We start from the raw sequence: 14714 nt of genomic DNA on the forward strand, positions 1-14714 counted from the left end.
ATCTAACCTGAATCTTCCTTTCTTTGACTTAAGCTTATTATTGTTATCCTTTGGATGTGGGTATGGAGAGCAGATTATTCCTTTCCTGTTTGCCATAGTCATTTATGTAGTTGGAGGCAGCTGTCATGTCTGAACAGTCTGTCCTTTGAGTCTTTCCTTGTGGGATGTGTTTTTCTAGATCACTGCTCAGCCTTATCCCCCTCCTCTGACCTCTCTTCAGTTCATTCACATATTTCTGAAAGTTCTGCACTGAAACCAGACAGTTTTAGGACTTACTAGTATGGAAAAGTGGAAAGATTAGTTCCCATGCCTTGAAGGGATGTGCTTTTGTCCCTAGTCCCTGTATGGTGTTTACCTTTTTAGCAGTGGTTTAAAACAGTTGCCTCATGTTCAGCTTGTGATCTGCTGTAAACCCAGATGCTTCTCTGATGAAGAGCGAGCCGTGTGTTCCACATCCCTTAATTGTGTTGCTTTAAGCAATCCGGGCTTGCTCCTGTCTTGTACAGTATTCTTTTGCAGAACATTTCTTGTTTTTTCAAGATCATTTTGAATTCTGGTTCTGCCTCCCAACATGGTTGAATGCTCAATGAGCTCTCAGAAGTTTGACTAGTGAAGAAAGTACCCTCAATTCACTGCAAAACCGATTAGGTGAGATAATACTTGTTAAATGAAGTACAGGTATGGTTGTTGGACCACCTATCTACTTGTATGCTGGTACCCATGGTGCTGGACAGTACTACTGAACAGTCTAGCAATTCAAGTAATGTGTCCAAGTCTTTGTGGGCTTCTCCTCCTGGGTTCTTGCTGCCACGGATGGCTGGATCAGGCCTGGGTAGATATATTTACCTTCACAATTGTCATGCCTGCTGCGTTTGGCTGCGTAGGCTTTACCCTCAGAGGGCTGCTCTCTTCTGCACTGGTCATGCTCACAGGTTGATCAGGCTGGTGTCATCTCGTGCACTCTGGCACCATCTCCAGTCATTCAAATAGTTGAGCTTCTTAATACTAGTTATCTCTTCCTCAGTGTTTTTTGCATCTGTTCTTTCTGTGGAGAGGCTGGAGTGCTTTTAACTGAAAGGTTTGTATTAAAATTTTCAGAGGAAGACTTTGGGCAATTTTAAATGCCAGTGTTTGTAATTTGCTTTTAGTAAAGCAAATCAACAGCAATATGGACTGCTTAAATTCTGTTACTGCGTACCTACAGTAAAGCATATGTCAGTATAATCTTCACCTGTTTTATGAATGCACTAACTTCCCTGTTGAGGAAGAATTGCATGGGTTAATAACTCTGGAAGTAAGTGGCGTTAAACAAACACATTTGGTCACAGTACTGTATAAGCTGTAGGCAGAGTGCCAAGTCAGAGGAAAAACCAGCTGCTGAGGCCGGCTTTGCTGCATCCCTGGTGTAAGCGGGCTAACGTCACGCCGTGGGCCACGCAAGCAGGCATGAACGGGATGGGGGAGAGGGAAGGAGGCGTGACCTGGGAGCAGGAAAGGCCGCGGTCAGCACCGAGCCCAGAACTGAGACTCGGCGCTGGTCGCAGTTAGGGAAGCAGATACCTCCATCCCTGGTGGGGATCCTGTTTGAGCTCTTGTTGAGCTCAAACTCAGCTCAGCTGTGATCCGGGAAGCTCTACCTATTGCGGAAACAAGATACTGTCAGTCCAGTGATTTGGCAGAATCTCACTACTTTGGGAAGCCACGGTTCTCAAGCCAACATATTTTCAACAAGCTCTCGGTTGGAGAAGAAACTCTCTTGTGGGTAGCGCTTGGCGACTTACCCGCTTTCTTTTCTACATTTCCAGCGTTCTAAAAATAGCATTTTGTGTGTGGCTAGCCCCAGTGATTTTGATACCTGGACTGTCAGACCATATGCCTTATTTAATGCTTCTTTATGAAATGGACAGGGTAAGGTTAAAGGAATATTGTCTTTTGGGAATGCTCTGGATACAGGTTAGGTGATGACTGAGCTTTGGCAGGGGCTGCCCAATCAAGAAATCTGCTGCAGTGCTTCATTCAAGAGCGGTATAATGGAGTGAGGAATTAGGATTTAATGCAAGGGAAATGTACAATGTGGGTGGGTCATGCAGATGGATTTTGGTAGGGGGATGAAAGGCGTTACTGCAGTCACAAGCACTAAAATTGCAGCGATGGTTCTTGACTGTTAGCAGGGCAGGAGAGATGTTAAACCTGATCTAAATCAGTGCTGTTCCCCCCACCACCACCACCAGATGAAAATGACTGCTTATGAAAGGTTAGAGTATTTATGAGGGTGTCAAAACATATGGCAGATTGGCTGGATTAGGACTCACGAGTACAGTAATCCAAATCCTTGCTGCCAAGCGTTACAGCGATCGCTTCCTGCTGCTGGGCTACACTGAAGCCCACAGTCAGAAGGAGCACGGGCTGTCACGAGGCTCGAAGGAAGAGTTGCTAGTGAAAGTGCTTATCTGGCAGACTTAGTTGTGAAAGCACATTTTTTGAGGACAGAAGTCCATTGGGAAACTGATTATTATTTACTTCTAATAAATTGCTGTGACAGGTTTTTGTTTCTTTTTTTTTATTGTTCGCTATACAAAGTCTGAAAGAAGGTAAGGCCAAAATGTGAACTAAACTGTTATCTCTGACTACAGTGGGGTAGAAGCCATGCAAAAGTCATGTGGTGAAGTGTTGAGAGAGAAAAACGGAGTCAGTCATTCCCCTTCTGAGCCAACACTATCTACTTGTGATTAAACAAATATATGGTGTCCTACTTTAAATTTTTTTGACAGAGGTTTACGTGTTAGGGAGGATTTTAGTCTCAGTTTTAGACTAAATCCAGAGGAGTGGCCTCTGAAACCTGTGAAACTTTACAGTAGGACCTCTGGATTACACAGGTGGTTAGTAGTTGCAGTTACATGTAGTTAATTTTAAAAAGATCTCAAGTTACCGGCCTTCGAGAAGACCCATGTCTAAAACAGTTTCTAGGGAAGGATGCAAAGCATTTGCGTCTGAGCCAATGAGAGGGTATTTGCACCCCTCTCCTGTAGTGAGTTAAGTAAGCTAAACAAGCGACCAAAGCGCTCTCTAGTTAACTGATGTTGTACAGCATGAGATTTAGATATGCTGGTGTGGGAAATCACTTAAAGTCAGGTACTTCTGAGCTCCACGAGTGAACGCATAGATACTTCATTTTATGCTGGTGTAAAATGTGAAGAAAAAAAGTATTCTAAAAGCATGAAACATGATATGCTTATAGAAAAATTGTGTTCTTTATAGAACGAGAAAAGACTGAGGATCCAGACCTTACAGATCTCTAAATTTAAGCTTAAAAGGAGAGGCTGCAAAGAGTTGAGCCGTGAGGATGGATTAGCTTCGAGGTAGAGACTGTTTGCCTTTTAGAGCTAGGGAGAATGCGCCAGCTTCTCCTTGTAACGGCTTTAGGATGTATGGATCGGATCTGAAAGGGTTTAGCAGGTCTCCCTGTTTTTCATGAGGAATGGCAGATCTGCTCTAGCCTGGTTTTGTTGAAGAGCTTCATAATACGAACTTTCTCAGCGTTTAATTGAAAAGGGCAATTGTTAGATCGTTAGCAAAGGCAGATTTTCTTCCAGTTGTTGAATTAGTTAAGTATTAACAAAATAACAAGGCAGCAAAACAGTCTAAGGAATCTGTGAAAGCACATTTCTCATCTGTGTTAATCAAGTTTCACTTTCTTTGTATTGAGATGTCTTAATCTTGCTAGTGACAAAGTCCTTCAGGAAAGACCGTATCTGAATTTCCAATTATTAAAAAAACAAAACAAAACAAAACCTTCCATTTCTGAGTCTTTTTTTTCTAAGCAGCCTCCATTATTCCTCTTCAGAAAATATAGAAGGATATATTAAAAAAAAGGTCACATTTAAAATTTGAGAGTTGGTTGTGTGTTTGAAGGAAATGAGTTTAGAAATTTCTGAACCAAAGGGACAGGCAGAAAGATTTTAATGTTGCACAATGTGATGGGAATAAAAGGACAACTTAAAGCAGAATGTAAGTTGTTACTATGAGGGCATACAAGTGTTTTTATTCCAAATATAAACTTAGGTGGGAGTTTCAGTGATAACCAGTTTCAACATTTAAACAATGCCATCAGCCAGGGGAAAAACAGTATCTGAGAGGAGTCACAAGGTATTGTCCTACTTGGAAATACATGTACGTTGTTATGATAGGCTTGCCCAGGCATAAAATCATCATACAGTGTAGTCTGGATTTTGGACCGTTTATTACCAAAAAATTGTTGTTTTAGTAGGATATGGGACTGTACAAAAATTAATAAATCAAACAATGTAATCAGTATCACAAATGAAATATGTGAACTCAGACTTTGTTTCATATATGAAAAATGCCAGCATTTTAAAGTGGAACTGATATAAATGCATAAATCATTTTCATCATAAGTTCGTGTGTTCCCTAGTAATGCCTCCATTTTATTCTTCCATATCTCCACAGAACTGAATGAATTAATCTAACTGCTATTAAATATTTTAGAATTCACAAGGAGAAACTCTGCAAAATCAGGAAGAGGAATAATTTTCTTAATGAGATAAGCAGATAAATCATGATGACTAGACCAAAACTTGTTACTGGAACATCAGTAACCTGTTGAAAGAGAACTACTAACAATTGGCCTGAAGCGGAGCAGCACAATCGGCTCTATTTCATGATGCTGAGGGGAGGGTGCCCCCTCCAAAAAGGAGAGGAAATGAGCTGTTTGAAAGCAAGATAAACCATTCCACTATTTAGTCCTGGTTCTGAATGCTGAGAGGAAACAGCCAGTGAAGAACCAGCCCAAAAATGTGTAGTGCAAGATGGAAAAAACAGACTTAACAAAATGAAAAATGATTGACAAATAATTCTTCATAATAACAAGGGAAGAGGTTATCAAAATGCTTACAGTATGTCTGGAGCTATCTGGCAAATAGTTTTTCTTTTCTTACAAAAGGCATCTGAGAAATTGAAATATAAAAATACACGTATTTTAGCTTTTATAAATACTTTGACAAAGAGACAGTAATCCTGAACAGCTTGTATTCAGGGAACCCGCATGATTCAGAGCAGGATTTGAGCTCATCAGTCCGAGAAATAGGTGAGAAAGTAGTCTTCATTCTCATTTAAGCAGAACTGTTATGTTTCTGTAAATCTTTAGTAAAAACGAGCACTTTCTGAAGATGGGGGTGGAGGTGGAGGGGCCAACAAAGAGGTCCAGGTGGCAGATTTTGAGTTATTCCATAAATAAATGGAGGCTCTTAAAGTTGCTAGCGTGGTGACATGAGTAGGTAGAGAGAGCTGAATGCTTCATGTAATATCATTCAGATGGATGTGAAGATACAGAAATATGCTGTGCTTCAAGAAAAGAAGAAAACAGCATATCCTTTGGCTGTGAGATGGGGCCTTCAGTAATAACAGGCAGACCTGAAGGCTCTGGATGATCATTGTAACCCAGTGGTAGGAGCCTGAGGACCTAAACAGGGAGTCTGTGCCTGTTTTCCTCTCTTGCCTTCTTGGAAAGTTTGTTTGGTTCTCAGGTAAAATAGCTAAAGCTAGGCTTTTGTTAGGGAAAACCAAACTGCCATGTTCGTGGACTGACATCCCTATGATCTCTACTGGCTTGATTCTGTATGATACAGCTTAAATGAAAGAGCCTGTTCTTCTACCTTATAGTCAGCAGTACACCCCAGCATTTTGTGATGCAGATGCCAGAGACAGATATCTATAGTGCTTGTAATTATTACCAAAAAAAGAAAAAAAAAAGTATGTATTGATTCCCTTTGTTTATGATTCAAAGTGTTAAACACCTGGCGTTAATTTATACTGATGATTCTTTTTTGTTGTTTCTTTCAGAGGAAGAATTTGTCCCTCTTCTTCAGCATTGCTTTATTGACCTCCTGGGGGACTGCACTGCTGGGTGTCCGCTTATACTGGATGGGCAACAAACCACCGAGTTTTTCCAACTCTGACAATCCAGCAGCTGACTCGGACAGTTTTCTCACGCGTACTCTGACCTTCTTTTACCTGCCGACCAAGAACCTTTGGCTGTTGCTGTGCCCGGACACCCTCAGCTTTGACTGGTCTATGGATGCTGTGCCTCTTCTTAAAGCAGTCAGCGACTGGAGGAACCTACACACTGCGGCCTTCTACGCTGGACTCCTCCTCCTCGCCTACTCTAGCTTGAAGGGCTCCAGCAGCGAGAGAGAGTGCAATGGGAAAACGGTTATGAACGGCAAGCAGAATGCTAATGGGCATAGCTGCCACTCGGAGATGGAGTACAAGACGCTGGAGGTGAAGTCCAGCTTTGCATTGAAAGAAGAGAATGGCATAAAAAAGCATGGAGTGCAGAAACTGCCGCTGCCTTCAACTGAGAACATTGTCGTTCTGTCTCTGTCTTTGTTAATAGTGCCCTTTGTTCCTGCCACCAACCTATTTTTCTATGTTGGCTTTGTAATAGCAGAGCGTGTGCTGTATGTTCCTAGTATGGGCTTCTGCCTGCTGGTTACAGTAGGTGTCAGGGCCCTTTATGTCAAAGCCCAGAAGCGCTTTCTGAAGAACTTGGTTTTTTGTTCCACTGCTGCATTAATTGTTTTCTATGGACTGAAGACTGTTGTCAGGAATGGGGACTGGCAGAATGAGGAGATGCTGTATAGGTCAGGGATAAAAGTAAATCCCGCTAAAGGTAATTTTTGCTCTTTACAGTGAATGTTTTATTTCTTCCTATCTGTCTTTGTCTTTGAATTGCCTGATTTTATTAACTGTGTTTAAAGAAGATACTTCATGAAATGTCCATTTAAATTGCAGTAATATGAATGTCAGTAAAAAAGAGGAAAAGCAGGAATGTGTTTTGATTAGGTGTTACAGGTTTGGCATTCACATACAGAAAATGAGACCCAAAGGTAAGAGGATACTTTCTTTTTCGTTAATCTTAGTGCTGTATTTTGGAGTTAAAGATGGAATATTAGTATTACAGATGCCAGCCTGATAATTCTTCATTTGGAGTCTGGTATCTATCACCCCAATGAAGCTTTTTTTTAATGTTCATTGATTGTTCTGTTCTCTATGAATAGAAAATATAAGAAATAGTAAAGGACGGCATAGGGAAGGTGCTGTTCTTTTTATTTCAGTTGACGTAAATGACGTCAATACTACATAATAAAAATGAGGAAATGAGGTCATATTATTAAGACGAGGAAATGACTGTAGTTCCTACTGCGTACTGCTGTGAAGAGTTTTTGTCAAATACTTATGCCTTCGCGTTAATGTATAAATGTCAGCTATTTGTAACACTGTCCAGCTACTTCTCTCAAAGACTACGTCGATGCTGTAATGAAATGTGACCACAGCTAATGCAGACATGTCCCATCAGGCAGTAAACTGGCTCGTTTAGGGATCACTAACTGTTTAGCTGTGGCTGTGTGGTTTCAGCGCAAAGAGCAAATCCAGCTGGGATCCTGAACTCGGTGCTGCCCTGGCTGTACGGCGCTTGGCACACAAGCAGGTTTGTATGAGCACAGTCAAGGTACCACCTGTGAGTGCAATATTAGGCATTGACTAAGCCTTCATTATTCATAAAGCATCAGAAGTGAGAAGGGACCAGTCTGTGAGAGAAAAATCTGATGGCACTTGAACATTTTGCACTTGGGTTTCTCCGGTTCTCTGCTCAGCAGCCCATTATATGATGCACAGTCATTTGCTGACAGAGCTGTGCCTTTTGGTTAGGCAGTTATGTCATGACATAGTCTAAAAGCTGTGGTAATAAAAGGTAAATGCAGATGTTACTGTGAGTTGATAGGGAGTGGAAAAGCAGATTTGGCAGGTGAGATGCCTTGCAAAGCAGCATTACAATAGCTTGTCAATTGTCAGTCTGGTTTTGTAACTTTTCTTTGTATGCGATGTCGCCCTAGGTAAAAATCTAGGTAAAATTATAAAGGTTGTTGCTGCAGCAAGTGACTTGGTTAACAATATGAACAAGCGCAGCCCATTTCTCTTCGTTTTTCTCCTCCGAGAACTAATGCAAAAGGGCAAGAGATAATGAACAGCCAGGCAGTGCACCAGGGTGATTATGTGTTGCCCTGAGACTTACCAGTTCAGTGGCAATATAAAACTCACATTAAAAAGCTGTCATCCCTTGAAAAGAAAAGTCTGCGTGCATTTGATTAAAATAGTTACTGTAGGTTTCTTTTTTCTTTTTTCTTTTTCTTTTTCTTTTTTCTTTTTTTTTTTTTTTTTTGCCTTCATGGAGATTCCCAATTACCCAAGATTGCATTAGTATTTGTTTGCTTGCTTTGACCCAGTTTTTTTGATAGAAAACTCTAGTTTTTGTCCAACAGTAGGATTAGTTGAGACAGTGCCTGGAATTAAAGTATTGGGTATCACTCTCCCAGGAGACAAGTCGAGCTATTTTCATCATATGCATCTGAGTATGCACCGACTTGCGTATATATGACTATCTGGTTTCTTGCATATAAGCTGACATTAAGTTTCTTGTAAGATATGCAAAAGCAAAGACAGCGTGTCAGTGTGGTGATGTAGACATAACTGAGCTCACTGTAAATCTCTTTAAAATTTCCTGGTAAACTTCTGCTGAATATTTACTAGCCCACACACATTGTAACAAGGCAGGGTATCAGAACTCCCCAGCAAAAGCAGACCTGTCACCCAACTCTATTCATTGTTGTGAATACTTCCTAGATTATCCCTGGCTTTGCCTATGCTAATTTTATTTTCTATTTCTCATACAATCAGGCAAGCCTGACTGGACTAGACTGGCTGCCAATCCAGCTAAAGCATTAAGAGATCAACAATTCAAACTGCTCTTCAGTAATTAAACGAGGTTGATGTGGAAAAAACAATTTATTTTTGTTTGCCTCCTTTTTATATTTCTTGAATGCTAGTGATAAATAGGCCATTCAAACTGTAAGACAATGGACTGTTCAGTCAAACAGTATGGTGGATAAGGCTTTTGCTTCCTTTTAGGCTGTGAAGAGGAGACTTCCACTCCTCCTTTTTGTTTTCTTTGCCTCGCAGCCATTTCTCCTCATCACTGTTTTCTTACTTCTGATCATTTTTGAGCTGCGGGAGCACTTTCCCTGAAGATTTGACCCTTCCTCTCTTCTCCTGTAAAGCACGATTGAGCAGTAGCTGCTTCTATCGTAGGCTAAAAAGAAAAGAGGGATCACTTCAAAACCTCCCCATGGGGGAGCTGGTAAAGAAGTGAGTAGAAATCCGCAAGGACCGGCTCTGCCGCAGCACGGAGCAGGGTGTTTGGTCCAGGTTCGTCTGCGTGATGGCGCGGGCGGACGAGAGCTGTGCTGGGGCTGGGCGCCGCTGACTGTTCCCCATGGTCCCAGGCTAGTCTCGTCAATCACAACGTGGGAAAAACACCCAGCAGCAGTGCATCGTTCAGCTCCTCTGTCAAAAAACCCTAAAATATACCCCGAGATGGGTCAAGAGAGCGCGGTAGTGCTGCTTTGAAGCCCGTGTGCGTATGCAGGCGGCTTTCCTGGCCAAGGAGGCATGCGGCAGGCAGCCGCCCATCGTTAGCCGAAGGAACCAAAATGAGGATTTGGGATTCCTGAGCTGCAGCTGTTAGTGGGCTTGCTCAGTTGCTATTCTGGTTATGACTAGTATCGCAGATCTCTTTAAAGAGATCTGAGCCTTGCCTCATTACAGTTTGTGAGCACTTGGGAGAAAAATAGGCGAGATTGATTAATGTAGTTTACAGATTCTGAAGTGGCTGTATACATGTTTTCACACTAGGGATGGAAAGGGAGAAGTGTTTCTCCGTGCCTGCCTTCAACTTAATGAGCAGCTTAACTGACATAAAACAGTTCACGTTGTTTGAGTGTTCTTTTATGGGGAAGGAAGCCTCACAAAATGTAAAAAGAAAACAAAAAAAAAATTAAAAATGGGTAGTAGCTGTCACATCCTTTCCAGTTAGACTGTGAGTCATCCTGTGGTGATGATTACCTTGTGTTTAATATAAAATTATAATGATGCACAAAATAATTGCTCTCATTGCATCTTGTTATCTATAGTTTTCTCTGTGGTCCCAAAAGCAGGCTTCAGAAAGCATAATCTTTTTCCTCCAGGCCATTTTGTACTTTACAGTCCACATGATGACCATCTTAGATCTTCAGATAGAAGTGCTGTACTGTTACAGACACTGATTAAAGTAGTAGGAAGTAATAGAGGCTGCTTAGGCCGCTGGTCTGCTGCAGAAGTGTTATTTGCTTGGCTGTATTTACTGACGACGTTTTGTTTTTCTGGTGTTTTACATGAGATTTATAAGCAATCTTTGAAGATCCTTCTTGGAACTGGCAGACCTGCTACGCCAAGAGAAGCACTTAAGTGGGTGCTTAGCTTTAACCATGTATTCAAGTCTCAGTAAATTCATGTATGTAACTTGTTTTCTGCAGTGGAACATGATGCAGAAACGCCTGTAACTTCATCTGTCTAAGGGATTACAGCAAGAAACAGATACTAGATTGCTTCCAAAAGTGGTATTACCATATTACCGTGGTGCTACACCTGCCCTGATAAGCCTTGGCTCTCACTTGCCATCGATTTAAGTTGGTGTTACAGCTCCGGGCTTCAGGAGCAGTTCTCTGCGTTGCTTGGAGGTCTGCCCTTACTCCACTGGCCATCAGTGTTAGTGAGATACGCTCACGTCTTGTGCGGGTCGGGGAGACTTGAGTATGTGCTTCAGTCCGTTCCCGAATAGGAGCTTTTTTATTAGGATAAAAAGAAGCGAGCTTCTGATTATACTGTTTTCTGGTTATACCACTGGAAAACAACTGAAAAGATTCCTTTAGTGTCTGTTGCATCAAAACAAAGTGGGGAGAGGCGAAGAGGCGAGGGGGTGGTTTTTTCTTTCTTTTTTTTTGAGTGTTTTTTTTTTTTTTTGAGTTTTTCTGTTCAAATAAACTCAGAATGACTAGGTGTTCCTGACAGGTGATGAGAAGTATCTATTGACATAAGGAATTAAGGAAAAAAGAAAAAAAATCTTTCCTTGCAAAATCATTCAGATATCTTTGGTTGAAAACTAGTATTACCTTTTACAGTCCTAGCTTGAGTTAAAAATCCTGTTCTTAGCTTGTCACTTCTTTCTTTTATCGATTACCTTGTTGATCTCGGTGGGCAGTAATAAGACCAAGAAATCATGTTGGCAAAGAGTAGAGAAGTTGTTGGATATAGATAGATAGCCTCTTTCTTTCTGTCTTTGCTCCCTTCCTCTTACTCCCAGCCGTTATCAGAGTGACTCTTTCAATTTTGCTTAATGTTTTCAGAATATATTCAAATACTGAAATACATTTTGTTCTTCTGGGCAGCAATGTTCCTTTTCCCCATCCTACTGTTCTTCATTTGCAAAGGTGCTGTGACATCTTCCTGGCTCATTCTGCTGTATTTGTGCCTGCAGGAAGTTTAGAGAGCTAGCGCTCTTATTTTGGCACTTTTTGGCATGACAGTCATCTTGGGTTAGTTTTGCTCCCTGGAACTTCATGGATAATTGCCATTATTTATTTTTTTTATTAGCTTCAGTTATGGCATAGGATTGGAAGGAGTGCCTCTGTATGTGAATGTGAATGTCAAGATGTGAGTATGAGGTTCAGCACTGTGAAGTGTCTTAGTTGAACAGCAACGTACGGAGTAGCTGTATGCTCATCTGGGTTTTTTTTTTTTTTTCAGTCATGAAAAGTAGGGTTGTGTTTTTGTGTCACGTATAGTTTTCATGTCATCTTGTGTAATTAGTTTACAGATTAGTTTGCTGTTACCATCTACTAAACAAAACTGAAGGAATTCTTAAAGCTGAACTCAACTTAGGTTGTTTCGTATCATCTATGTGGTATAGCCTTAGCATTTGGGCTGCCCTGTAAAAGCGTATAAGCTTTATTTTTCCTAGGAAATTTCATTTTTTTCATTTTCTTCAATAGTTTGTAGTGTTAATTTCCCCTTTAGTTTACCGTTACCAATGTAGCAAGCAAACGTCTTTAAAGGATTGTTTTAAATGTTAGTATGGGGCGGGGGGGACGGAATCACAAGTTAATTTTGTCCCTGGTTTACGTAAGTATTATTTAAAAAATAAAAATAAAAATAAGTACTCAAGCTTGTTCTGACCCAAGAATTGTTCTTTGATTTAAAAAAAAAAAAAAAAAAAAAAAAAAGAAGAAAAAAAAAAGAAGAAAAAAAAAAAGCTGTAGTTCTGTGTGCTTGGATAGAAGTAAATACTGGAACCTCTTTCCATCTGCTTTGACAGCTGCTGTTATCCTTATCTACTCCTGGAAAATGACTCCTCGCTAGCAGTGGCTGTCAGTAAGAGGTCCCTTCCTCCTCCTTCAGCAGACAATGAAAATATCAAGTGGTAGTCTAACGAGGAAAAATAGTTACAATGCCTTGTAGTAAAGCAGCTGTATTTCCTTCAAGGAGAAAGGATGCAATAAACCAGTATTTTCCATGACCATTAAGTTTTTTTGTATCACTAGTGATGACTGGAGATGAAAAGAGAAGTATTTTAAGATGTGGCATTCTCCGAGTATGCACCTTGCTAACAGCTAACATGTTGCTGACAAGAAGCTGCCTTCTCTTGTAATAGCTTTAGGGCTCTGTTTCAGTAGTTTCAGTATATTTTAAAAAAACAGCATGTTGGCTATTTAAGAATACTTTGAGCTTTAGGGATTGCGTTTTGGTGTTTTGGTGCATATATTAGCTTTGTATACATAACTTGGCAGTAAAACTTTAACTCATCTTTGTCCAGAAATGGAAAATATCACTCTACAGTCATTATTTCTTCCTTCTTTGATTCCTTTGACTTCAGTAATAAAAAAAATCACTCCAAAAGTGGCAAAGGTCTGAACCAAATAACATTACAGTGAATGGAAAATGCTGTCTTTGAAAAATAAGGCTTACCAGAGAAAGCAATTTCAGTGCACATAGTTCCATGAAAGAGTGTATTTTAATGGTAGAAAAACTTCTAGTAATTATGCATACCTTTTTAAAGTTTTGCATACTATCACTGGTAAAGAAGATTGGTGATATGAGCATAGCATCTGGAACCAGGTATTCAAGAGGTTTTTTTAGTTTGGGGTTTGCTAATCTCCTCTTTAGCCTTTGAAAAAGTCACTTTAATCTCAAAATTTTCATCTCTGAAATGGAACTAGCACTAACCAGTGCTACCTATTTTCATTGGATATTGAATATATTTTTTTTGAAATTTTGGTGATTCAGTATTATATGAAAAGTACCACCTGCTTATAAGAGTATAATACCCCTACTAAGCTAGTTGCTTTCTATATATTAGGCTATACAGTCATCACAGTGATTCTTGGCATGCTTTTTAAGTCACCTTGTTTAAAAGTAATATTTGGAGAACTGTAGCACCAACTCTTGTTAAAGATTCCTAACTTTGTCACCGAAATTTTCCAGTGCCTAGTCTTTTGACTAAATATTGCATGAATATTTTCTCTGACTTCTATTATTATTTTTTAATCTTAATTAGATGGTTAAGTTTGGCTCTTTTTTAAGCATATATATGTGTGTGTGTGTGTGAAACTTTCACACTGATCAGTTCACATTATCCTGACATACAATGGTATCATCATGGTTCAGAGCAATGTGGAAGAACAGGAGGAGAGAAATTCCTTAAGCTTCCATTGCCACTAAGAAAAATTGTGCACCAAGGTAACAGTAAAATGAGCTATTCAGAGCCCGTTCAAGCCATTAAAAAAAAAAAAAAAAAAAAAAAAAGTCTGGCAAATTTCTTTTCCATTTGGGCATTAAAGACAAGATATCCTTCTTGATTTTAGTTGTCCGAACACTTGAGGTGATATATAAAGGCTTGTGAGAGCTTTGGCAAGATGGCTTTCTGAAACATACCAAGTGAAATGGATTAATTTTGGTATTTTGGGAGAAAAAGATGCAATTTTTTCAGTTCGGTTAGAAGTCAGGTCTTCAGTCCATGTTCCTGTGTTCGTTCTATCAAACTGGTCTGATTTTTGCCGAGGGAAGGAATTTCTACTAATTAAAGGAAAATGAGATTGTTTAGGTTGGTTCTCAGTCTGAGCAGATTTATTTAAATACATAAGATACACACATCCAACTGTTTCATTATTCTGCTTTTTTTTCAAAATACATTAACCATGAAAAAAGTTTGCATACTGATTTTCAACATGAGTTATGTCTGTATTTTCCTATTCAGAATCCGTAATGGATTTCTACCAGTAGACACTGAGGCCCCATTACATAAGTCTAGTAGAAAAACAGACCCCTAATGGGGGCATGACTATAATTTACACACATTCTGATGTCTCTTTATACCTCTTCTGGCAGCATAAAATCCCAGTGTAGATAAACAAATAAATACAAATATTTCATGAAGTTTTCCAATGCTCTTTCTTTGTTACAAAGGTTTTTATTCCCCCTTAAATGTTCCTCCCTGCCACCCATGTTTCTGTATCAGTATGGACATGTATTGACCAGCAAAGTTTCACAAGTTCTGTCTTGCCTTGAATGTTTAAAAACAACAACAACAAAAAAACCCTAAAATATCATGTCCACAGAGAGCCTGCCTCCTGGATATGCACTAATTTGTCTTGTCTAAGTCTCACATACTTGATTTGAATACTTCTACAGTTCTCTTGGTTTGGTAAACCCTACCACTGATCTCCCCTCCTGTGGCTTCTCTGCTGTTTTTCCAGGGCATCGTCCTG

General features: G+C 39.9%; 1 protein-coding gene across 1 annotated transcript in view; it reads left to right on the forward strand.

Annotated features, from left to right (window-relative positions):
* Positions 1–14714, forward strand: part of TMTC2 (transmembrane O-mannosyltransferase targeting cadherins 2) — a 251900-nt gene that overhangs the window by 142856 nt on the left and 94330 nt on the right. Inside the window, exon 3 of the mRNA XM_026097109.2 lies at positions 5860–6688. Coding sequence (XP_025952894.2) covers positions 5860–6688 — 829 coding nt within the window. The remainder of the gene's footprint in view (positions 1–5859; positions 6689–14714) is intronic.

The sequence above is a fragment of the Dromaius novaehollandiae genome, chromosome 1, assembly GCF_036370855.1.
Source record: "Dromaius novaehollandiae isolate bDroNov1 chromosome 1, bDroNov1.hap1, whole genome shotgun sequence".
Classification (NCBI taxonomy): domain Eukaryota; kingdom Metazoa; phylum Chordata; class Aves; order Casuariiformes; family Dromaiidae; genus Dromaius; species Dromaius novaehollandiae.